This window comes from Euleptes europaea, chromosome 7, assembly GCF_029931775.1.
Source record: "Euleptes europaea isolate rEulEur1 chromosome 7, rEulEur1.hap1, whole genome shotgun sequence".
NCBI lineage: Eukaryota > Metazoa > Chordata > Lepidosauria > Squamata > Sphaerodactylidae > Euleptes > Euleptes europaea.
The window spans coordinates 76,380,730-76,406,288 of NC_079318.1; the positions used below are offsets into that span (position 1 = coordinate 76,380,730).

The 25,559-nt window shown below is 46.6% G+C and overlaps 1 protein-coding gene across 1 annotated transcript in view; it reads right to left on the minus strand.

Moving 5' to 3' along the window:
* The window catches only part of EFR3B (EFR3 homolog B), a 107,269-nt gene extending 86,171 nt beyond the window's left edge, over positions 1–21,098 (minus strand). Inside the window, exon 1 of the mRNA XM_056853010.1 lies at positions 21,071–21,098. Coding sequence (XP_056708988.1) covers positions 21,071–21,077 — 7 coding nt within the window. The 5' untranslated portion in view covers positions 21,078–21,098. The remainder of the gene's footprint in view (positions 1–21,070) is intronic.
* Positions 21,099–25,559: the final 4,461 nt, after the last annotated feature.

The window sequence follows — 25,559 nt, forward strand, 5'->3', positions numbered from 1 at the left end:
CCACCCACTTAAAAAACAGCCTACAAACATCACCACGTTGCATGTACAACATTGTCTGCATGTGGGTTCAGCCTATTTTTCCTCTCAGTCTGCTGGAAAAAAAAGAACCAAGTCAAAATTGAAAAATAACAAATTCTCTTGCAAGTGGAAGTAAACAGCACCTAGAAGCTGGGGTTGTTTTTAGAATCATAGAGTTGGAAGGGACCAACAGGGTCATCTAGTCCAACCCCCTGCACAATGCAGGAAATTCACAACTACCTCCCCCCCACCCCCAGTGACCCCCTACTCCATGCCCAGAAGATGGCCAAGATGCCACCTGTCAAAACTTTACAAGCCCAACCAGCATTTTAGCATGTGGCCAGAATAAGAGGGCATTACTGTTGCCAACCTCCAGGTAAGGCCTGGCAATCTCCCAGAATTACAACTGATCTCCAGACAACAGAGATCAATTCCCCTGGACAAAATAGCAGCTTTGGAGGATGGACTCTATGGCATCTCTTCCCTGCTGAGCTCCATCCCCTTTCCAAACTCCACCCTTTCCAGGTCCCACCCCCAAATCCCCAGGAATTTCCCAATCTGGAGTTGGCAATCCCAGAGGGTGCAAAGGCAGAAAATACTGCCACTAAACCAGCTTTGTGGTTAGCCACAGCCTGCCCTAGCGAACACATGCACACTAAGGGCTTAAGCATAACACGAGAGGAAACTCCCAGATGAAGAACAGGAAAAGGGAATGGAGGTTTAATCTTTGGTAAATAGAGGAGCAAGTAGGAGAATCCCGATCAAACAATTATGTTGCATTAAATGTATTTACTTACTTCATTTACACCCTGTCTTTCTTACCCCAATGGAAACCTCATTCTCTCCTCCATGTTATCCTCACAATAAACTTGTAATATAGGTTAAGCTGAGCGAGTGCAACTGGCAGAGACAACATACGGAGCGACAGGTGAAGCAATATGATCATACCACAAACCAAACAAAAACAGCAGAGAATCAAAATAGGGCATGTCAATTAAAAGGCACGGAAAAATTAGAACGAAAGGTGCGCCAGTAATAAAAAAAAATGGATCACCAAAGCTGGTGACTACTTCTACAAAACCTCAAACTTCCCCACTCATTACAGATTATTAACTTGTGAATGGTCTCTGTATTTTTCTTAGAAACGTAGAGCTGGAAGGGATCCCCAGGGGTCATCTAACCCCCTGCACAATGCAGGAAATTCACAGCTACCTGTCCTTTCCACTCCCCCAGTGACCCTGCTCTATGCCCAGAGGAAGGCAAAAAAACCTCCAACATCCCCGGACAATCTGGCCTGGAGGAAAATTGCTTCCTGACACCCAAGTGGCGATTGCATTTCCTTGGGCACGTCGGAAGGGGCCACAACAGCCAAGCACTGACACAACCCTTCCTGCCCTCCCTCTTATGACCTGCCTAAGTTCTCAAAATCAGCACTGCAGTCAGATGGCCCTCTAGCCTCTGCTTAAAAACCTCCAAAGAAGGAGGGTACCACTGAGACAACAAACACTCTCTGTGGCAACTGGCATTACCCCTGGGCATGTAAGAAAGGGCCACGAGAGCTGAGCACCGGCTCACCCCTTCCTGTCCTCCTGTGATTGGAATACTGTGTACGGTTCTGATCACCGTATCTCAAAAACAGCAATCTGGTGCTGAAACAGGTGCAGAAAAGGGCAACCCAAAGGATGAAGGAACTGGAGGACCTTTTTGCAGGAGGAAAGCCTGAAAACTGGAGATGGTTTCAGTTCAGAAGGGGGAAAATTAAGGGGAAGGGGTGACAGCAGAATTAGAAGACCAGGGATGTTGAAAGACTGACAAAGAATTTTTTTTACCCTCTCTTGTTGTAGCAAAACTCAGGGGTAGTCAATGGAATTGATGTACAGTCAATTCAGGGAAAAAGGAAATACTTCTTTACACAACGCTATTACCTTGCGGAACTCACTAGCACAAGTTATTATGATGTCCTCTTGCCTAAGATGGTTTAAAAAAGGGATCTGATAAAATCCACGGAGGAGACACCTAGCAATGTCCATCAGTCATATTTTAGAGGCTATGTGCCTCTGGGTACCAGTTGCGAATGAATCTGAACCCTACCTGCAAGCCTTCCAGGGGCACCTAGCTGGCCACTGTGGGAAACAGGATGCCTGACTAGATGGATCTACAGTCTGGTTTCGGGAAGGCTCTTGTTTTTTCCTAACTGTGCAGAAAAGATTTTTTCTTTTTTGACTAAAAATAGGCAGCCAAAGATGCTAGTGAAAGATCTGTAGAGATTTTCAAGCTGGAATAAGAGAAAATAGTACATAACAAGACAAACTCTGGGAGTTAAATTCCAGTGTGGCAGCCATCAGCTTGTGGCAACACACACACACAAAGGCTTTTGGATGTGTTAGACAAAAACAACAGGCTTTCACTAGGGCACTAAGAGGAGAGAGCTGAAGAAAAAACAAAAAGCCACGTCAAAAGATCCGATCTATTTTTTAAAAGATGTGCCAGACAGACAGATTAAACATGTTGATGCAAGTGTGACTAATCTGCAGAACCAATTCTACTTGCAGAGTCTCGACTGAGATACTGAGGGGTTTGGGTACTGGGATTCTCAATCCCTCACCTCCAACCCGCGTCTGCCATTTCTAACACAGCAGCCTCTTCCTCCTCATTGGCTTCGATATCACTGCAAGGGAAGCCCGACGGGAAATGAAACGCAGCTAAGAGACGGGAGTTGCTGGGGACAACACTCTTCTGCGCACACCCTGGACAAGGGCCATTGGTGCCAACAAGCGCAAGGAGATCTGTTCGGCACACACCCGGGGCTGCTCTCTGCTGCTCATAATAGCCAAGAGCACTGAGCCGAGCTTCTGCCTTCTATTCGCTGGCCCTTCCCCATATACACAATCATTTAACAAGGGCACTGGGGCAGCGCATTTGAGAGGGGACGGACAGCTCTCGATCCTAACCAACTACCCTTTACGATTGCCCCAATTAAAGAAGAGCAAGTGTATGCAAAAACATACACGATATTGAAGCACAGCCATTCTGCTGCTGGAACTTAAGAATCAGAGATGCCCCCAGAGAGCATCAACATACTTGCTCCCTTTTCTGCTCAAAAGCCCTGGGCAGGCGAAACACTCTTATGCAGGCAGGCAAGTCAGAAGCGCCGACATTTCATCTAATGAGGCGCTGTGGTTAGTTTAGCACACTAGGGCTGGGGACACCCCTATTCAAATCCCTACTCAAGCCATTAAGCTCACTGGGCCACCTTCGGGCCAGTTCTTTCTCCACTCTGGACAGCCAGCGTGGTGCAGTGGTTAAGAGCAATGGTTTGGAGCGGTGGGCCCTCATCTGGAGAACCGGGTTTGATTCCCCGCTCCTCCACATGAGCGGCGGATGCTCATCTGGTGAACCAGGTTGGTTTCCCCACTCCTACACATGAAGCCAGCTGGGTGACCCTGGGCTGGTCACAGCTCTCTTAGCGCTCTCTCAGCCCCATCTACTTCATAGGGTGTCAGTTGTGGGGAAGGGAAGGTGATTGTTAGCCAGTTTGATTCTCCCTTAAGTGGTAGAGAAAGTCGGCATATAAAAACCAACTCTTCTTCACTTGACAGCCTATCTTATAGGGTTGTGGTGAAGATAAACTAGAGGTGGGGGGAACCACATGTTCTGCCCTAAGGTCCTTGGAGGGAGGACAGGGTGAAACTATAACAGATGTTTGTGCCCAGAGTTGCTAAACTGCTAAAATTTTCAGCATTTGATGCAAGCACGTCCACATCGTTTCAAAGCTAGTCTCCTCGGGACCATTTTTCTCCTCCTTCTGGGCCGCCGCTATCCTCTGCCTCATTTTTGATGGGTCATGGGATCATCTCACCAGTGTCAGAAAGCGATGACAACTGACACAACGTTCTCATGGATGCCAGTCAACAAAGCCATTGGCGGGTTGTTGAAGCCAATCTGATTAAAGTGCAGTGAGGGTAAATGAGGCAGAGGACAGCAGAGAAGAAAGAACGTGGCCCGCTGCCGCTTCGCAAACAACAGGCACCAAAACATGATTTGTCAGAAAGTATTTTTTTTAGTAACCTGCTCAATTGTGACAGATCTCATTTTAATTTTGAGGAGAATATTGGAATATACAGCGTAACACCTTCATTATTGCATTCCGCCATTCAGTATAAGACTTTGAAGAGAGCGGATCAATTAAAACATAAAACTTTAATCATTAGTAGTAAAATCAAGTGTTGATGACTGGGGAAGGCACTGGCAAACCACCCCGTAAAACAAAGTCTGCCTAGTAAACATCAGGATGTGATGTCACCCAATGGGTCAGGAATGACCCAGTGCTTGCACAAGGGGACTACCTTTATTTTTTAGTAAAATCAAAGGCAAATAAAATAATTTGTGAGCCGAGCAAGAGAAGTCAATAGGAGTATATTTCTACAAACAATTCTAGAGACAGGGCCTTCTTTGTAGTGGCACCATGACTGAATAGCCAAAGCTACCCACCTAGTGCCCAACCTCCAGAGCTGTAGGTGCTTTAAATAAAAACATTTTTGTTCACTAGACTTTCGGTTGATTTTTAATTTATTTTCCACCCTCTCAAGGATTTTTATTCTGTAGATCTTTAGAACTGATTTTATATTTAATTTTTTTTTTTTTACATTTTTGGATGATTTTTTTATTTTCTTATTGTCAGCTGCTCCAAAACCTTCAGGATGAAAGATGATACGTAAATCTTTAAAGTAAAAATAAAGTCACCGGTGAAAAACAAATTCCCAGAAAAGGTAGATGTAAAATGGCGAGTATGGATGCATTCCTGCACACCATCCTAAATTAGCTCTTTTGCAAAATCTATAACATGTTGCAGCGGGGTGAAGGGGGAAATTAAGAGGTAAGGTACAGGTGTCAGAAGTGGGTGATGCTGGAAACCACTACAGCACAGCATGAGACAGAAAAGCAAAGGATCTGTGTCTTACAATATTATTAACCAGCTGTGCAAGCATGCCAAAAAATAGCCTGCAGAATTCTTGCATTGTTCGTTGCATTATACTGTTCTTATTGCATGGTCTTCCAATTCTGTAATCTTTGAATCTTAACAAGAAAATGAAACAAATAAACTCCATGAAGTAAATAAAAATAAATTATACAGCAGACTGCAAAGGTATAAAGTTAAGGAGACACAGCCTTGGCCCCAAGGCCCCACCCTAGATGTTGGGCAGAATACCTCTGATTTGCCATGCATATACTCAGGGTTATGGTTAAACCAACATCTTACCATCCCACCCATATTTTATCTAGTGATTTCCCACCCACCCCCTTTCAATCAGCAATAATAACCATGCCTTGGAGACCATATGTTTTCTAACTTGCTCATAAATTCAAAATCCCAGCTGATTTTCAAGCCATCAAATCCCCAAGCCTTCCTGGATTTGAACAGATCTAATGTATTGTACTGTCCCCTTCAAATACTTAAGGCAAAGTGTACTAGCAAGTACCAGGGCCAGTGTACCTGTATCAGAGGAGCATGTCTATTATATTAGGTGCTTTGGAACATAGGCAGGATGGTGCCGCTGCAGTCTTCTTGTTTGGGGGCTTCCTAGAGGCACCTGATTGGCCACTGTGTGAACAGACTGCTGGACTTGATGGGCCTTGGTCTGACCCAGCATGGCTTATCTTTCGCCTTCTACAAGTCCCTATTTATCATGGGAAGTTTTTTTTTTTAATGCTGATCCTTAGGGCGCTTTCATACATGCTGAACAATGCACTTTCAATCCACTTTCAATGCACTTTGCAGCTGGATTTTACTGTGTGAAACAGCAAAATCCACTTGCAAATGATCAATAAAGTGGATTGAAAGTGCATTATTCAGGATGTGTGATAGCACCCTTAGAGAACTTGGGAGTCTAAAAACTGCTATCATAGACTAGGACTCCTGTAAACACCTATTTTTGAACAGCAGCAAGGACACCTCCGAAACAAACTGAGTTATACCACTTTAACAGCACAATCCTAAGGAAGGGTTGTTGCAGTGGGCCAGTGGACGACGTAGCACCGTTGCCTCCTGAGCAGCTTGCTGGCCCGGCGTATCAAGCCGAAAATATGATTTCCCCCAAACCCCAAGAAACTGCTCTATGCAGTTTCACGGGGCTGAGCATTATCTTTGCAGGCGCAAGTTCGCGCTGGCAATAGGGGGCATTCCTGGGGCGAAAGGGCTCAGGAGCTAACTAAAGTCAGCCTCACCCCCAGGGACGCCGTCTTTGGCACCGGCCCTTGTGCCAAAGAAACTCTGCCGTGGTAGCTGTGCGGGTGCCCATGTATGGTGCTGCCGTGCTGCTCCCAAGCACCGGTGTAAGTGGCCCGGTGCCAGTGTTAGTGCCCATTGAGCTGGCGTAAGCGCCACTAATGCTGGCACAGGGGTCATGTCGGCTCCTAAGGTCATTCACCCCCCCTTCAGGATTGCTCTGCCCATTGAGGTTTATACTGGGGCATATTTCATTATACCTCCAGCACGTGGCTGGGGAGGGATGAGAGAAAGAGATATAGATAAACGCTTCCACGAGAACCATCTCAGGCAGATAAGCTCCTTAGAAATGCATGAATGGTTTTCATTAGATTGCAAACAGCAGGAGGAAGCTTAAGAATCACATTTGCGTGGCTGGGAGGAATCAGAGCAGGAAAACCTCCTAGCCCAAGAGACCAGCCTACGCAGCCAAGATCCCACCCATTCTTCCCAAATATGCTGCCCCCCAACCCTCTTTTGTATTGCTTTTGCAAGAATATGGGGAGATTAGGCAATAGTAAACATTGCCCTAAAGACACTATCGCTGGCATCTCTCTGGACTGCTCTCATAACTAATTTCAGAAAAGATGGGAGGTCCACGTAGCCCTCTTTTCTTTTTTGTCCAAGAGTGGCTGACCGAATGCCTCTGAACCTCACAAGAAATACACGAAAGCAGCATCCCCAGATGGTCTGAGCTACACAACAGCACAAGACAGACCCAGTTAAACTTCTTAAGCAACGGGGTAGGATAGAACATTTTAAGCCAACTATTTGTTTTAAAAACTGGAATTCTTTATATTGACTTGATTTTTATTGGGGGGGGAAATACTCTGCTATTTAGAGAAAGGAAGGTATAACTAGCCAGCATGGTGTAGTGGTTAAGAGCGGTGGTTTGGAGCAGTGGAGTCTGATCTGGAGAACAGGGTTTGATTCCCCGCTCCTCCCCATGAGCGGCGGAGCCAAATCTGGTGAACTGGATTTGTTTCCCCACTCCTCCACCCGAAGCCCCACCTACCTCACTGGGAGTCTGTTGTGGGGAGGGGAAGGGAAGGTGATTGTAAGCCGGTTTGAGTCCCCCATAAGTGGTAGAGAAAGTCGGCATATAAAAACTCTTCTTCTATATTGCCAGCTATTCGTTCCAATCTTTAATGTGTTCTGAAGAACTATGAACAGCTAAAAGGTCTTCAAGATGATTTCATGAAATTGTTCTATCACTCATTTTGGAAAGGCGCCGAGTCCAAACTGGTACTTGCTCTCCTCAAACCTGCACAAACACTGCCTCCCCCACCAACGGCAGTGGCAACAACGTCCAACTCCTTCAAGATAACATTGTACAAACTAACAGATTTGCGGTATGTGCTTCCATGGAAAAAGAGACACACACCCCTCTCGTCCTATGGTGGCACAAAGTTTCATTGGCTATTAGTTTAGCTGGTCTTAAGGTAGCCAACCTTCAGGGGGCACCTGGAGATCCCCTGGAACTACAGCTGATCTCCAGGTGAAAGAGATGAGGACATAAGACCATAAGAGAAGCCATGCTGGATCAGACTAAGGCCCACCAAGTCCAGCAGTCACCTGAACACATGAAGCTGCCTTATACTGAATCAGACCTTCGGCCCATCAAAGTCAGTACTGTCAACTCAGACCGGCAGCGGCTCTCCAGAGACTCAGGCAGAGGTCTTTCACATCACCTGTTTGCCTAGGCCCTTTAACTGGAGATGCCCGGGATTGAACCTGGGACCTTCTGCATGCCAAGCAGAGGCTCTACCACTGAGCCACGGCCCCACCCCAGTCCGTTCACACAGTGCCAACCAGGTGCCTCTACGAAGCCCACGAGCAAGACGACTGGAACAGCAGCTCCCCTGGAGAAAATGATTGCTTTGGAGGGTGGACTCTGTGCCACGATACCCTGATTTCCCTCCCCACCCAAACCACGCCCTCTCCAGGCTCCACGTCTAGATCTCCAGGAATCCCCCCACCCAGAGCTGGCAGCCCTAGGTGGTCTCCTGCCCATGAAAACTTATACTGAAATAAACAGCTCTTATGCGGCAACAGACATGGGTAGTTCCTCTTGCGTACAAATGTACAAGTATAGCACTTTGTCCCTTCTTCTCATATTATTTGTTGCACGTTCTCTCATCCTGCTCATTTTCTTTGCCAATTTCCCCATTCTGTTCATCTCTTTTACTGATGTTCTATTGTACGGCATTTTAATAGGGGGGGGGGGGAAACAGGCACCAGGGTTCATTTTACTCCTGAATGTTAGTTATTTTGGCGAGGATTAAAAAAAAGACATGGCTGCAAATCCTTCCCTAGGGCTGAGAAACCATAAAAGCAACTTCAACTTAAAATCAAAACAGAGGACTTATGAAATTCAGAACCACCCCATCCCCCTTATCAAACTTTTCTTGGTTGCAACAGCTCCCCAAACCCCAGAAGGAAGCGAAATCTGCCAATAGGAAAGGTAGGGTTGCCAACCTCCAGGTACTAGCTGGAGATCTCCTGGGATTACAACTGATCTCCAGCCAATAGAGATCAGTTCACCTGGAGAAAATGGCCGCTTTGGCAATTGGACTCTATGACAATGAAGTCCCTCCCCTCCCCAAACCCCATCCTCCTCAGACTCCGCTCCAAAAACCTCCCGCCAGTGGTGAAGAGGGAACTGGCAATCCTAAGGAAAGGACTAGGATCCTGGTTCAAATGCTGCTGCTGCTGCTTTAACTTGTTAGGCCTGGTGGCAGCCTCTCCCACAACCATTCCCAGAATAGCTTTATATAAACCCAGGCTTCCCCTTTTCTAGCTGAAAACACAAGCCTAGGAATCTGAGTCACCTCTCAAACACACACAGCCAAATCACGCAAGTCACTTGGCAAAACACCAGCCGTTTGCTTGGTTAGTTAATAAGCATGCTGCCCTTCAAATTTATTTCATGCTACAGGGGAAGAGAAGGCGAATTAACTGAACAGGCATATGGGGGGAATGCCTCAAACTCTCTCTCCTCTCCCCTGGATTTCTCTGCACATTGATGCGCAGCTAGGATTCGCTTCCTGGCACTAAAATCCGCTAGGGAGACCTGCAGCCTCACCGCAAGGGCAACCCAATTCTCCATTCTTCAACTGCAACTAATTGGTCTTGAGTGCAAGACAGGCAGTCCTGTTAAGGGGATGAATGAAAAATACACATTACATTTGCAACTCACCCATCCTCTAAGGAGTGCAGGATAGGATACTGGGGAGGGATCCATTTCATCCTCACAACAACCCTGTGAGGGAAGGCAGGATATGAAAGTGCGACTACAAACATGACAGGCAGCAATTTGAACCCAAGTCTCTTGGGTCCAAACGCAAGCCCCAAGCTGGCATTCTGGAATACATTTCTGCCCATCTAAACAGGGCAGCAAACTGTCAAAGACCAAAAGATACCAGATTGCTAAACACATAACCCAAGTTCAGAGGCAGCATACCTCTAAATACTAGTGTCCGGGGGACAACACCTGGGAATGCTGATGCCCTTACACCCAGCTTGCCCTTACACCCTAGGGGCATCTCAAGTGAACACTTTCAGAAACAGGATACTTGACTACATGGGACCTTTGGTAGCTCTGGCAGCATTCGGTTTCTTCTGTTACATTCCTGCCGGGGAAGAGGCAGCTGGGAAGCACTCTAGTGTGAATCTGTTTCTAAACACTCTGGGCTTGCAGAGAAGTCTGGCCTGCAGTTATTCTACCTTAGCAAGCAAGTCACACCAAGAGCTGTGGAACATTCACAGCTTTTTGGTGTGAGTTCATGAAATCAAACTAGCTCCTCATATTTAATATCCAACACATTCATTAGCTGGAGAGATCTGTTGGATACTTGGAAGCTTCTTCATGAAATGCCAAGAACTGCTACCCCAGGCGTTCCTTTTATTAAAAATCTGGACGGTGCAGCTGAATTGGGTTTTGAGATGTCTCCCTTCATTTTTTTGCCAAGCAGAGCGATCGGCAGAGATACAGCCGAAGCCTAGAAGGAAACGATGCAGCGATTTAAAAAAAAATGTCATCATCATAATATTCAGCAAACCTGAAACACCATTTAGATACAATAAGAAGATACCGGTACATACAGGAAAATCTGAAATGGAGTCTAAAAGATTCCTAATTTTAAAGTATATTGAATCATTGCTAGTTTAACTGGAGGAATAAACAGTTACAAAACTGTGTTATGCTGAATAACAACGTAGGTGTCATTACTATGGGGAATATAAGCACAATCATGAGCTTCAGAGAGCTTGCGTAGAATAGATAAGAAGCTGAGCTTCTAAACTGGGATGTCCTTGTCTTCTCACCCCTGCCACAAACTCACCTAGGTAGCCTTAGGCAAGTCCCTCTCTCAGCCTACCCCACAGCAGAAATGCTTCTCTCTACTCCTTTTTAGCCCCACAATCCTATCAGGTAGGTTAAGCCCAGGGACAGACTGAAAGTCATCCAGGGAACTTCACAGCAGAGAGATTTAGGTCAGGGTCTCCCAGATCCTAGGCCACAACCCCACTGCCCATATGGTCAATAAATGCGCCCGGCTAACTCTTCCTCCCTTTCAATCAATGGAACTGTGGGAGAAATTCCATGCCACCAATTCCTAATGTTCTAGACATCTTCTCTTCCCTGAATCCCCATGCTCCTCTCACACGCTTGCACCTCTTCTGCCCTGAGCAGCCACGACACGGTTCAAACCACAGTGGAGCGAATTCCTTCACAGCTATGCTCAACAGCTCAGAGGTCTTGTTTCTGTGCGTGGTGGAGTGAAGGAACTGAGCAGACAACCCTTGAGGGAGAGCAACCACATAAGCAAGGCCTTTATGCGAGCATGCAGTGCTGGGGGGAAGCACCCTATACCCATGTTCACAGAGGACAGAGGTGGACACAGCAACTTCCATCGCCACCCACAGTTTACAAACCCTGGCAGTTTTCTTTTTTTCCCCCCATGGAAGAGGAGAAACAAAAAACTCAGGGTCAATTTTCACCCCCAGCAGTATGCGGCTGCAGTAGCATGCTGGGTGTATTTTAGGCAACTGGAAAATGCTACCAGGCCTAGTTCGGGGCCTTCGGTGAACCAAGTGTGCGCTCCAGATCATATCCGGGAATCCTCTGCAAGGCACAAAAAAGGCCACAGCAGACAAGATGATGTCAAAGGTGTTCCCTGAAGGGAGACCACTCGAGAAAAAGCAACGTTTTAAAAAGGAACACAAGCAGAAAAAATTCCTATAAAGCATCTCTGGAAGTCCTTCTCCTTGCATACAAATTCAGAGGGGGGGGGAGTGCTTTAAAGTAGGTCAGTGATAAACAATAGCAAGGAAGTGACCCTTATTCAATTACTGGGAAACAAACTGCAGAAAATAAAACCAAGGGGAAAACCAAATGTAAAAGGGACTTGCATGTATTTATAGGTTCTATACAATTTTGCATGTAGTATAATTACCAGGAGACAGTTATAACACAAAGGTTTTATTGCTTAACCTCAGATCTTTCTTTTTCACAGAAAACTGCGCCAGTCACTATCTCTGAGCCTGAACTACTTCACAAGGTCATTGTAAAAGCGGCGAGAATAATGAAAGCTGTTTGGAGGAAGGATAGAATAAAAATGTAATAGAAAGAGCTGGCCTTTAACTCAGTCACTCAGTTTTAAGAGATTATAAATGTAGGAGTGAACATATCCATTTTAAAGTTAGATTTCTTTATAAAGCACTTTTTAAAAAAATCCAGAGGTTTCAATCAGTTTTGTGTGTGTGTGTTAAGTGCCGTCAAGTCGCTTCCGACTCATGGCGACCCTATGAATGAAATTCCTCCAAAATGTCCTATCTTTGACAGCCTTGCTCAGATCTTGCAAATTGAAGGCTGTGGCTTCCTTTATTGAGTCAATCCATCTCTTGTTGGGTCTTCCTCTTTTCCGGCTGCCCTCAACTTTTCCTATCATGACGGTCTTTTCCAGTGACTCTTGTCGTCTCATGACGTGACCAAAATACGACAGCCTCAGTTTAGTCATTTTAGCTTCTAGGGTCAGTTCAGGCTTGATTTGATCTATAACCCACTGATTTGTTTTTTTGGCAGTCCATGGAATCCGTAACACTCTCCTCCAACACCACATTTCAAAGGAATCTATTTTCTTCCTATCAGCTTTCTTCACTGTCCAGCTTTCACACCCATACATAGTAATAGGGAATATGATGGCATGAATTAATCTAGTCTTGATGGCCAGAGTTTTAATGCAGTTTAAATCACAAAAACAAGAGCTAATAAAGGAACACTGTCACTTTCTTACAGACCTCCTCCTTTATGCCAGAGCAAGTTTGAAAATGTTTTGGTTAAGGGATCATTCAGGATTAAATTCCCATTTTATGCTCCTTCAATGTAAGAACTGCCAACCTGTGTGGCTGCGAAGTCATTTGTGATAATTGTCTAGACTTAATTCAATATCTTCTCTACTAATGTCCTATGTTGTTACAACTCAGTTTGCTGGTCTACCTTTTCCTAAATTGTTTTGCTGGCGCAAGGGGGAGCCATATCTGAGGAACGCTGAGAGGTAACAGTCTGCTTTTGGGGAACTCGTCAGCTGGACATGAGCCCCCCCTCCAAAAGGCCCCTTCCCCATAAAAACTCCACGGAAGAATGGCATTGCTTCTTCCTGGATAAAGAGCTACCATCAATACTTTCATAACATCAGCAGTGATTTCACCAGCCTCCTCTCAGACCTATTTGCATGCCCAGCAACCAGCCACCCAAATGCTAAGACAGGCATATTAACAGGACTGGGAACAGAAAGGTCAAGAATGAATATTGGGCATACAAAGGTGAGCAACCGGCAGAGGGGAAGAAGTAGGGGCTTAGAGAAGAGCTGTAGAGTAAAGCCTAAAAAGAAAAGATTGCATTCTAGCCACAGCCTCTTTTTATGACCACATTTCTACACATTTGATGAGCACTTCACTATCAAGAATGAAAGAACGTTTTGTATGAATTGTGCCTATTTGCAATATTGCATCACTCACTGTTATGTGCATCCATCCCATTTATCTCATCCTATGCGAAGGTAAAATAGCATTTTAATATTAACTTGGTTTTCTAGAAAAGAAATTCAAAGTTTGCCATGGTTTTCATGTTGCCCTCCCTAAACAGTACTCAGCCTGGAATCCAGTTCTGCAGGAATCATGGCAATTAGCACTGGAGGTTTTTAAATCGCATTCATAAATTAAAGTTCTTCCATCACAGACAGTACACGGCTAGCACTGGGTCAGGCCCCTGTCCTTAGATCCCTCCCCTCCATCCTCCACCGAAAACTGCTGAACAGAATCTTTAAACGTTTAGCAGAAGACCGGCGCTTCACCTCCTGAGCCCCAGCGTGGAGATGTCTCAGACTCTAATTCTGAGTGGCAAGATAGAGTCTGTCTACTGCAAGACTATCTCCTGAAGAGCAGGTTTTAGGATGCTTTCTATCCAGCCGTGAACGATAATGAAAGGATACCCATTTCCATACATGTCCACAAACAGTGGCTCTCCATCTATCAGATCACTGAGCCAAGAGACAGACAGCAGACGAGGTGGTCAAATTGTACCTGGGTTGTACCACTTCAGACCACTCACGGCGCTCGCATTAATGTTAACGCGGCAGGAAAGATCTGCCCAGCAAAGGTAGTTTTCAAGGTGCACAAAAGGACTACGCTGGAACTCTTCACTCCAACACACTAGCACTCTAAGGCAGGATCGTTTTGTACAGAGAATATTCTACCATTATATCAGCCCCACCTATAGATTGGCGTGGGATAGCCCGGTGACCACAGCACTGATGTTATGAGAATTGGGCCCCATAATGAGAGGAGCTGGTGGAGATCACAATGCCCCAAGCTCCTACCTGACCCAACCCAGGACCGTTCACACACAACAGCTACTCCAACAGGCCTGGCAGCACCAGAGGACAAACGCCAGATTCCAGAGGCTCAAGAGATCCTAAAAAGCCAGCTGGCTTCTGGGGAAAGTTACTTGGAAGCTCTACAAGACTTGCACACAGCTCCCAGGAAGGTGAGGACACCCTGCCCCTCCCCAGTCCTGGGGCCAGTAAAAGCAACAGCGCTGAAGGGAGGAGAGAAAAGCCAAGTTAAAAGATGGCGCAGAGGGGCACGCTCGGCTGACCTGCATGTACCTCCCATGCCAGTTCACTGAGGCACCTGCAAAACATTCCTGGAGGCAGCCCTGCAATCGTGGCCACAAAGAGAGCCAACAGACCCCACCTGCAGACCAAACTAGTTCCAACAAGAATTCGGAAACAGGGATAGAGAACAGACCATCCTGGCCAAATTACTAGCCAGTTTGGGGAGAAATTCTTTGCTACCCAAATCACTGCAGCCGGCCAGATGCCAAGCTTGAACAAAAGGCCTCAAGAACAAATACTCTAGTTCACTCTCCATCTAAATCTATCTTTTCAAGAGCAGCAAGACGTACAGCCAGTCAAGCTTCCGGATTTCTTTGGGCTGTTGACTCACCATTCTGGAAGAGACCCCCCCGCTTCTACATATTTCAGGCTCTCCGTCAGATGACCAGCATCATCTGTGCCCCAAGCAGAGAGAGGGCACAAAAGAAGGGACCCTCGTGCCAAAAGTGGAGAATGCCAAGCAACACACCAGCCAGGAAAGGAAGAAAGAAAAGCGCCATAGTTGCTAGGCAATTCCCCAGGACCAGAAAAGCCAAGACAGAGAGGCAAAGGAAGCAAGCAGGTACCTCGGTCCTTGCACCAGCTTCCGTACAGGGGCAGCACCAATTCTGCCAGGGGTCAAGGTTGCAAGCTGCCTGGTCTCAGCATCAGACCGTGCCTCTTGCAACGGACTCACAGTTTAGAAGAGACTCTCCAGTCTTTGCAAACACGCCATCCAGCTCAGACTGGAAAGGCCAGGAAATGGGGGGTGCCCTTTGCCCTCACCGACTTAGAAGGACGGAGGCAAATTTAATCAACACTGGCCGCACATTTTAACCTGGAACGGCTGATGAAACACCCACCACCGAGAAGGACGGGGCTTAGCCAGCTGTCTAAGCCAGCTGTTCAACATTAACAGCCCCCAAAGTGTAAGGATTTGCCTCTGGGGGCCCCGCCAAGCAATTTGGCTTTGGGCAGGGTCAAAAAGGGATAACGTACAATCAAATTAAGTACATTGCAGGGTGTGAGCCAAAAAATAAGAAAAAAATAGTAAAAGCGCCGCTCTTGTTCCAAAACCCAATCCTTGCTGAGCTGTGAACATGGTACGGGGGTGAGGGGGGTGAGGTCAATTTCTTTTTAACCCACAGCTAACAAAATTGATTCAAATCTAGAATATACACTAACACAAAGCTCCAAAATTAGAAAAACAAAGCTATATTAAGAAACATCAAGGAGTCGCATCAGCAAAAGGAAACCGAATCAGCCGCATCAGCAAAACACAGAAGAAGCCCGTCTGCCACTGTGCTATAGGTGTTCTAACAAGCACTGGACTGCTGTGGCCAGCTGAAATCTTATTCAAGCCGCAAACTCAGAAGTGACCTGTGCTCTTAGTCTCAAACCCCACTGTACCCTGCAACCTGGCCTGACCCTACCAAGTCCACTCAGCAAAGATGGAAGCCTTCCTCTTGCCTAAGTCACCTTCCACCAACAGAAGATCCACTTATGATGGACGAAGCCTCCTTCAGCCTAAGGTAGGATACTTACCCAGCGTGGTGTAGTTAAGAGCAGTGGTTTGGAGTGGTGGACTCTGATCTGGAGAACCGGGTTTGATTCCCCCACTCCTCCACATGAGCGGCAGATGCTAATCTGGTGAACTGGGTTAATTTCCCCACTCCTATACATGAAGCCAGCTGGGTGACCTTGAGCAAGTCACACTCTCTCAGCCCCACCTACCTCTTCTTCTTCTATTACTGAAAGGCGTTTTGTCAATGCATGCTGAAATTATGAGACCTAGTGTGGCATAGCGGGTTGAACGTCAGACCAGGAAGGCTTGAGTTCGAATATATATGCAACGTTACTTCCTGAGTGACTTTGTGACTTTCAGCTTAAAAATTCCACAGCCCTACTTCCGATAACAAAAAGGAGATGGCATTTTAAAAAAGCAACAGATCTCACCCGCCAGCATGAACACAATCCACAGGGGATAGACTGAATGAAAAGATCCCGAGCACGGCACCTTCCCCTGCCATTTCCAACGGGGCTTGCACAAGAGAATTCCCCACTGGATTGTGCTCAGAGACTGTGCCTCAAAATTTAGGGCTGGGGGAGGGAACTGGCCGACTAATATTGTCAGCAAGATCTATTATTGCAAAGCGTTGGCAAAACAATTACCCCATCGACACTTGACAACATACAACAAATCATCGCAATGGGGAATTTAGCGGACAGACCTGGGAACGAAGCCAGTCAATTATATAGCTGCTTGGATGCTATGCTGCTAAATCCTGCCGACAGAAGGGGGGGAAGGAGATTTTCTCTAATTCCCCCCTCTTCCGCTGCAGACCCCCCCCCCCAATTTGCCCCTCATGGTGTTCCAGTGGGTCTCCCCCTAGGAGCAGCACTGGGGGAGAATTTCAGGCGAGGGTCGAAGGCAAAAAGCCCCATTCAGCAGATGGAAATGGCTTCCATCAGCAGAGATTTACCACTGGGGGGGGGGGAGACAGTGATGCGAGGCTAGTTAAACCCTACTGCTCTTTTATGCAGTACTTTCATCACAGGTTTGCAGACAAACAGAACAATTTAGAAGCCTGCAATATATATATATATATATATATATATATATATATATATATATATATATACACACACACACACACACACACACACACACACACACACACACACACACACACACACTGGTATATATATTTTTACCAGCCCCTCTGCGTCAACATATGCACACTATAAAGCAGAGAGGATGAGAGCACCGGAATCTGCACGTCTGGGAGGAACAGGTGACCTAGGCAAGGAGCCAGCTGTGCCACTACTTTTAACCTGCATATGGCTGTAGAATCATCCTCACATCAACCTTGCGAAGTAGGACATTAACAGGCTCAATTTGCAGACGAAACACTGAGGGGAAGAAACAGAGGATGCAAGATTGCCACTGGGTGAGTCCAGGTCATAATCAGATTGGCGACCAGGCCTCCACCGTCAAAGTTCTCAAATAGGGCTTAAATATGATAGTTCAGGACCATGTTTTTTCCTCCTTCCAGCATGGTGTAGTGGTTAAGAGCAGTGGTTTGAAGCGGTAGACTCTGATCTGGAGAACTGAGTTTGATTCCCCAGTCTTCCACATGAGCAGTGGAGGCTAATCTGGTGAACTGGATTTCCCCCCCCCCCCCCACTCCTACACACGAAGCCAGCTGGGTGACCTTGGGCTAGTCACAGCTCTGTTAGAGCTCTCTCAGCCCCACCTACCTCACAGGGTGTCTGTTGTGGGGAAGGGAAAGTGACTGTAAGCTGGTCTGAGTCTCCTTTAAATGGTAGAGAAGGTCAGCATATAAAAACCAATTCTTCTACTACTACCTGTTGAAAGAAGCTCTGTTAGTGTGGCGACTCCAGAGAAGATGCTCTGGCTCAGTGGTAGAGCACGAGCTTTGCATGCAGAAGGTCCCAAGTTCAGTCCCTGGCATCTCTAGCTTAAAAGGCCTCACTAGCAGATGGTAGGAAATACTTTTCTCGGCCCAAGACCACAAAAAGCTTCTGCCAGTCCAATTAGATAATATCAAGCTACATGGACCAAGCGACATGGACCAACGGAACGACTATTTATACAGCAACTTTCAAATGGTCCCATTTACAAAGAGAGCTCCTTCGTTGGGTGGTTCACTAAAGCGCTGGTATGTTTTCGGAAGCAGCTTAAGGACTGGCAGAATTAAGCAATGCCGTGCAAGCATCCGGTCACCAGATAGAAACAAGGGGTTGGATACACACAGCAATATGCAGCCCCACCACCATACCCCTTTTTCGACTCAATATGATTCACCGTTATCGTGATTCTCCCCCAAGCGGGAGCCAAAACACAGCGGGGCAAAAATAAATGGTATTTGCATAGCCGTGATCATCCCACACAAGCACACTCCCTCCAGCACTGGCTGAGTGCAGAGGATTCGTGAACATCCCACCTCTGCCAATGAGAAAGCATCAGCCACACCATGGGAGCAGAAATAGGGAAGGAAGCAGCGGGGTCACTTGCAGGAGGAGGAAGAACTCTGCACGCAAGGGCCAGGGGCTGGATATGCAACATGCCAGCAAGCCCTCGATGAGAACAAGCCTCCCACTCCCTCTCATTTTTTTTTTACCCCACCTGTCATCCAAGGAGCTCTGGCCACAGTTTTCCCTCCTCTTATCCTTACAACCCTGTGGGGGAGCTTAGGCAGAAAAAAAAAGAGTGTAACTGGCCCAAAATCGCCCACAGCTGAGTGCAGATTTGAACCCAGTTCTTCCCAGCCTAGTCCAGCATTCTGAACACTATGCCACAATGGCTGTCTTGTGCAACATGCTGGGTTTCCAAGGCATTCAGGGTTTCCTCCAAAGATGAGAAAAGGCTTCCCATAAAGGAGAAACCGTGAGCCTTTATGGAAAGGATAGTCTGTGTTGCGGATGCAGAGACAAGTATACAGAGAAACACCAGGAGGTCTAGTCTTATGCCTGGGCTGTCACCTTGTTTACCAGCCCTGCTGTTGCACCTTTAAGCAGCCAGGACCTGCAGAAATTTCACCAGGGAGGCTTTTCCTGGCAAGGGGACAAAACGACAAAAAGCTCTGCTCTGTAAACCGGGGCTGCTGATAAAGGCGCAAAATATAACAACACGGAAGAAGGCAAAGAAGAAGAAAATAGCAATCCAACTTCATTATATTTAAAACAGGGGTGTCGAACTCAATTGTTACGAGGGCCGGATATGACATAAATGTCATTTGGTTGGGCTGGGCCATGCCTCGCCAGCCCAGATTGAGAGTGTGTTGGGTGGCTGCCTCGGCTGGCTTGTGGGCCGGATAAGAGCTCTCAAGGGGCCAGATGTGGCCCTCGGGCCTTATGTTTGACACCCCTGATTTAAACAACTAACCCAACTCTTGGGCTGCAATAACATCTCTATTAAACAAACACAGATTCAGAGCAACGATTAAAGTAGGTGTTCCTCCCCTCCAATCAACTATGCACCCATTTGTGCAGGTTGGCGTGGACAGCACAGCGGACATTGCAAGCCCCAACACCAGTCTTCTGGCTTGAAGAGTCCAGGCACAAGTTCCCTCCAGGCTGGCTCTGGGAAGCTGCCACCAGCTAAACAGCTTTTTGCAGAACCACTGTGCTGACATCCTCATACAAACGCATTCAGCACAGTGGGGGGGGGGGGAGCCTGCATGTCCTAAGGCTTCAACCTGATCTACAAAAAGGAGGCAGGTCCTCCCAAGCGTGCAAGACTCATGCCCCAGCCCCTCCATCATTTGCACCATCAAGGCAAGCAAGCTACACACAACTGGTTGGACAGCAGACCGCAGTAGCATTGCCCGAGATGAGCCAAGTCAACACGGCACTCCAAAAGCAGTTGGGGGGGGGGGGGAGAGAAAAAGTTGTGGCTGCATAACAGAGCTGCAGAGGTCCCCAAGAACAGGAAAAGCCACCACTACCAATGGAGCAGGGTGTAGGGGAAAAAGGGGCGGAAGGGCTAGCCCCTCAATACTGCAGTCCTTCCCTACATAACCCCGTGAAGCTTAAGGTCCACTTCATTTGGACTCTAGGAAGGTGCTGCGGCTCTTTGTTAAATGTGTGATGCTGGACAGAGGCACCTATAAAGCTCACGAGGAAATCGGTCCTTCACCTGTTGGGAGACTCTCTGAGGAGCACACCTTTCCTCCATGGGGACAGGTCATCACCCCCTCCCCAGGTGGCAAGAGTCCAGTAGCACCTTAAAGACTAACAATATTTTCTGGCAGGGTATGAGCTTTCATGAGCCACAGCTCACTTCTTCAGATCTGCAGTAGTATAAAAGAGCAGGAGTCCAGTAGCACCTTAAAGACTAACAACAATATTTCCTGGCAGGGTAGGAGCTTTCATGAGCCACAGCTCACTTCTTCAGATCTGCAGTAGTAGAAAAGAGCAAGAGTCCAGTAGCACCTTAAAGACTAACAACAATACTTTCTGGCAGGGTGTGAGCTTTCGTGAGCCACTGTTCACTTCTTCAGATCTGCAGTAGTTGAAAAGAGCAAGAGTCCAGTAGCACCTTAAAGACTAACAAGAATATTTTCTGGCAGGGTGTGAGCTTTCGTGAGCCACAGCTCACTTCTTCAAAGTGAGCTGTGGCTCACGAAAGCTCACACCCTACCAGAAAATATTCTTGTTAGTCTATAAGGTGCTACTGGACTCTTGCTCTTTTCTACTCCTGGGGGGGAAAGACTGAGAAAGTTCGTTTTCCTCCATTCCAACAACGCCCCCCCCCTTCTTCCCAGTCACTGGGTTTTTTTTTTGGGGGGGAGGAACTTGCTCTTGAGTCACTCTGGAACTGGGGTGGGGGGGGAGGAATCATCGTTTGGAAGAGACTGCGGAGCAGGGGATGTCTTGCGGGGGGGGTCTCCTTCAGAGGACGAGGACCCTCTACGGAAAGGGGGGGGCGCTAGACAAGCGGGATGCCTTCCAACTCCCCGGAGCGCCGTCCGTGGGAAGCTGCCTGTCCCACCAACCCTCCCCCCCAGCGGAGCAAACGGGAATCACGCCCCAGCCCCTATTGTTGGGGGGGGGAGCGGAAAAGGGCGATGCAGCTCCCCCCCCCCCCCATCGCGACCTCCCTTACCGTACATCTCTCAGCTGCACCGCCCGGCTCCAGCGCGCCGGCAGAGGCTGCCGCAGCGCCTTTTCATCCCTCCGCCGCCAGCGCGGCGCAGCCCGGGCGGGGCGGGGCGGGGCCAGCGGGGGCCATGAATGGAGCTGACGGGGGCGCGCGGGCGGGGGCGCGCGCGGAAAGGCCCATTCAGGCCGGCGGGAGAAGAGCCGAGGGGGCGGGGCCAGGGGGCGGGGCAGTATTAGCCGGCAGGCGCGTTCAGATCCACCTTTTATATTTAGAAAATGGGCAAGAGTCCAGTAGCACCTTAAAGACTAACAACAATATTTTGTGATAGGGTATGAGCTTTCGTGAGCTCATTTCTGAAGAACTACCTTTGATATTTAGATTTTATATTCTGAAGATCTACTTTTTATATTTAGATTTTATATTTAGATCAGATCTACCTTTTATATTTAGAAAAGGGCAAGAGTCCAGTAGCACCTTAAAGACTAACAACAATATTTTGTGATAGGGTATGAGCTTTCGTGAGCTCACTTCTGAAGAACTACCTTTTATATTTAGATTTTATATTCTGAAGATCTACTTTTTATATTTAGATTTTATATTTAGATCAGATCTACCTTTTTTATTTAGAAAAGGGCAAGAGTCCAGTAGCACCTTAAAGACTAACAACAACATTTTCTGAGAGGGTATGAGCTTTCGTGAGCTCACTTCTGAAGATCTACCTTTTATATTTAGATTTTATATTCTGAAGATCTACCTTTTATATTTAGATTATATATTTAGTAGCTAGTAGCCACTGAGAGACCTATCCTCCATGAAAATGGTTAGCAGGTGAAGCTGGCCAGTCACAGTTCTCTCAGAACTCTCTCAGCCCCACCTACCTCACAAGGTGTCTGTTGTGGGGAGGGGGAAGATTATAAGCCGGTTTGATTCTTCCTTAAAAACCAACTCTTCTTCTTCTAAGTCGCTTTGACACTCCTTATGGCGGAAAGAAAGCTGGGTATAAAAACCAACCAAAAAAGATTCTTAAGTGTAAGGCTGTGTCACTAGCAAGCAAGATCAAGTTAATTAATGCCGTCATATTCCCTATTACTGTGTGTGTGTGTGTGTGTGTGTGTGTGTGTGTGTGTGTGTGTGTACACACACACACACACACACACATAGTATATTTTTTATATTTTTATATTTAGAAAAGAGCAAGAGTCCAGTAGCACCTTAAAGACTAACAACAATATTTTCTGGTAGGGTATGAGCTTTTGTGAGCCACAGCTCGGCTGTCGATCCTTTTCGAGAGCTGTGGCTCACGAAAGCTCATACCCTACCAGAAAATATTTTTGTTAGTCTTTAAGGTGCTACTGGACTCTTGCCCTTTTCGACCACTGCAAACAGACTAACACGGCTACCCACTGAATTATCTTTTATATTTAGAATGGGAAGGAAGGGGTTAAGAATGCTGCCTCCGGCGTTCTGGCATTCGCTGTACTGCAGGTCCGTTCTCCGGCCTTGGCCATAGGGAGAGAGCACACGCAAGCAAGCGCTTCCTTTGCACGTGGAAGATCTCCAGTTCAGTCCCTGGCATCTGCAGTCACACAGTCAGGTGACCTGAAGACCCTCAGCCTGAGACCCTGGAGAGCCGCTGCTGGGAGATTACTGATCGACAGACCTTTGGGCACTGTTTGGCAATTTTTTTTATTTTATTTTTTTTGTAGATTGTAGACAGTGAAGAAAGCTGATAGGAAGAAAATAGATTCCTTTGAAATGTGGTGTTGGAGGAGAGTGTTACGGATTCCGTGGACTGCCAAAAAGACAAATCAGTGGGTTCTAGATCAAATCAAGCCTGAACTGGCCCTAGAAGCTAAAATGACTAAACTGAGGCTGTCGTATTTTGGTCACGTCATGAGACGACAAGAGTCACTGGAAAAGACAGTCATGCTAGGAAAAGTTGAGGGCAGCAGGAAAAGAGGAAGACCCAACAAGAGATGGATTGACTCAATAAAGGAAGCCACAGCCTTCAATTTGCAAGATCTGAGCAGGGCTATCAAAGATAGGACATTTTGGAGGACTTTCATTCATAGGGTCGCCATGAGTCGGAAGCGACTTGACGGCACTTAACACACACACACAGGTTGTAAAAAGCATGATCTCGCCAGAGACAAACGGATCGCAGCATACACATTCAGAGGTGGGGGACCTGCCCTAAAGCAAGATATCAGTTGCAAAGTTATTGGCTGATGCTGACCCAAATGTAACCCTCGCTGTGGCAAAAAAAAATATATATATATATCGATGGTTTTTTAATGATATCTCTTTTTAACTGTACTGTTTGGAGATTATATTTTTGTATGTATGGTTATTTATGTATTATGGAATTTATTAAATTGTTTTGCTTATGACAAGTTGGCCCACAAGCATAAGGAAAGGAAAAGGATCGACAGACCAGTGATCTGTCTCAGGAAAAGGTAGTTTCATATATGTTCAAGTCCTTGGTTGAATTTCTGGCGTTTAAAACTTAAAAGGATTTTAAAGGCATTTAAAACTTAAAAGGGTTTTAAAGGGCAGCTTTGGGAGAGAGCGTGAGATCGTGCAGGCGAAACAGGGGCCTGACTTGGCATAAGGCCTCTTCCTAGGCTAATTCTGAGGTTTTGCTTTATGCAACTGATCCTCATGATACAGTAATCTGTCTTTAAGGCAGCACAAGACTCCTGTTTGTTTTGCTGCAGCGTGGCTACTCCACTGGAATTTGGAACGTGTGGACCACGGTTCCCCAATAATAACTGGGTGACACATTCAGCAGTATCATCTTGGACTGTCCAAGATGGAGGAATCACAACTGATGTATTTCAAAACAAAACAAAAAAAGCAAACCCTGTTCACTGCATGTAGAAAATCAGCATGTCAGGGAGTAAGAAAGTTTGCAGTTTCTGGGGAAGCCTTGCAATTTCTGCAGCTTCTTGGACAGCAAAATAGTTTCAGTCCGTCCTTTCTGCACATGATCTTAGCCTAGTATACTTTGCAAGGTTATTAAAAGTGTGAGATAAGCATTTAAAAAATGTACTAGCCTACTGAGCTAATGTGCAGAAATGCTTCTAGTTTCTCCTGTCTATGTGATCTGTTCTCAAAACATCACTTGTCTGCACAGAAACAGAAACAAACAAACAATGTCCCTTGCTGGAGCTGTGGCAAAAATCTAGAACAGGAATGGCAGGTGTGTTTTTTAAAATTTGTTTTTACTTGTAGAGTATGGGTAGTTTTTTTTATTATTATTTAGGTGTTCACACTCGGTGGCATTTAAAAAAAAACAAAAACAGCCTGTTCCTAAATCTTACTGATGAATTTTGGGACAATAACATTGAATGTTAGTTTTTTTTTGGGGGGGGGGAATCACACGTTTGACCCTTTTTGTTTGTTTGTTTGAAAACCACTTAAACACAGCAACGTGTATAATTGGAAATGCTGGAGGGGAAAGCTCACATATTAGGAGGAGACATTCCAAGCTGGGGGTGGAGGGGAGGGGAGTCGGATGGCCCCATTAGGACAAGTGAGGCACTGTCCCACCAGGCTCAGCTCTCCCCCACAATGGCAGGTAGGAGCCAGCGTGGTGTAGTGGTTTGGAGCGGTGGATTTTAATCTGGAAAACTGGGTTTCATTCCCCATTCCTCCAACACGAGCGGCGGACGCTAATCTGGTGAACTGGGTTGGTTTCCCCACTCCTACACATGAAGCCAGCTGGTTGACCTTGGGCTAGTCACAGCTCTCTCAGCCCCACCTACCTCACAGGGTGTCTGTTGTGGGGAGGAGAAGGGAAGGTGATTGTAAGCCAGTTTGTTTCTTCCTTAAGTGGTAGAGAAAGTCGGCATATAAAAACCAACTCTTCTTCTTCTCCCAGTCTGTTCCTGCCTGCTTCCTTCCTAACTACCAACCTTGTTAGCTACCTTCTGAGTCTCAGGCATAACTTGGTGGAACTTCGCAGGCCAGCTTCTCTGTACAAAGACTAGCAGTACAACTACTTTTTCAAGGGCAGGAGAAGGAAAGCTTCTGCTTGAGAAAAAAGTCTCTCTTCTGCTGCAACTTCACTTTAGCAAGGAGGGGAGAAGTACAGGCTTCGTTTTACTGCTTTGTAGAGCGGGGTGCTTTCCTTGGTTGCTGCTGGTTTTTATTGGTTGGTCAGTCAGGACATTAACTGCCTATTTGCGCTCAGTGTATAAAAGCACAGTCTGGATGTAGGTGGTTTTTATTCATTTTGCAGGTTAGTAGTGCAGGATACTAAGGTTGCCAACCTCCAGGTGGGGCCTGGTACTCTCCTGGAATTGCACATCTCCAGATGACAGAGATCAGTTCTCCTGCAGAAAATGGCTTTTTGGAGGGTAAAGTCTATGCATTATACCACACTGAGGTCCCCTTCACCTCCCCAAACCCTGCCCTTCATATACTTCTTCTCCAAATCTCAAGGAATTTCCCGATGTCCCTAACAGCCCTAAATGAGCATCACCCATCA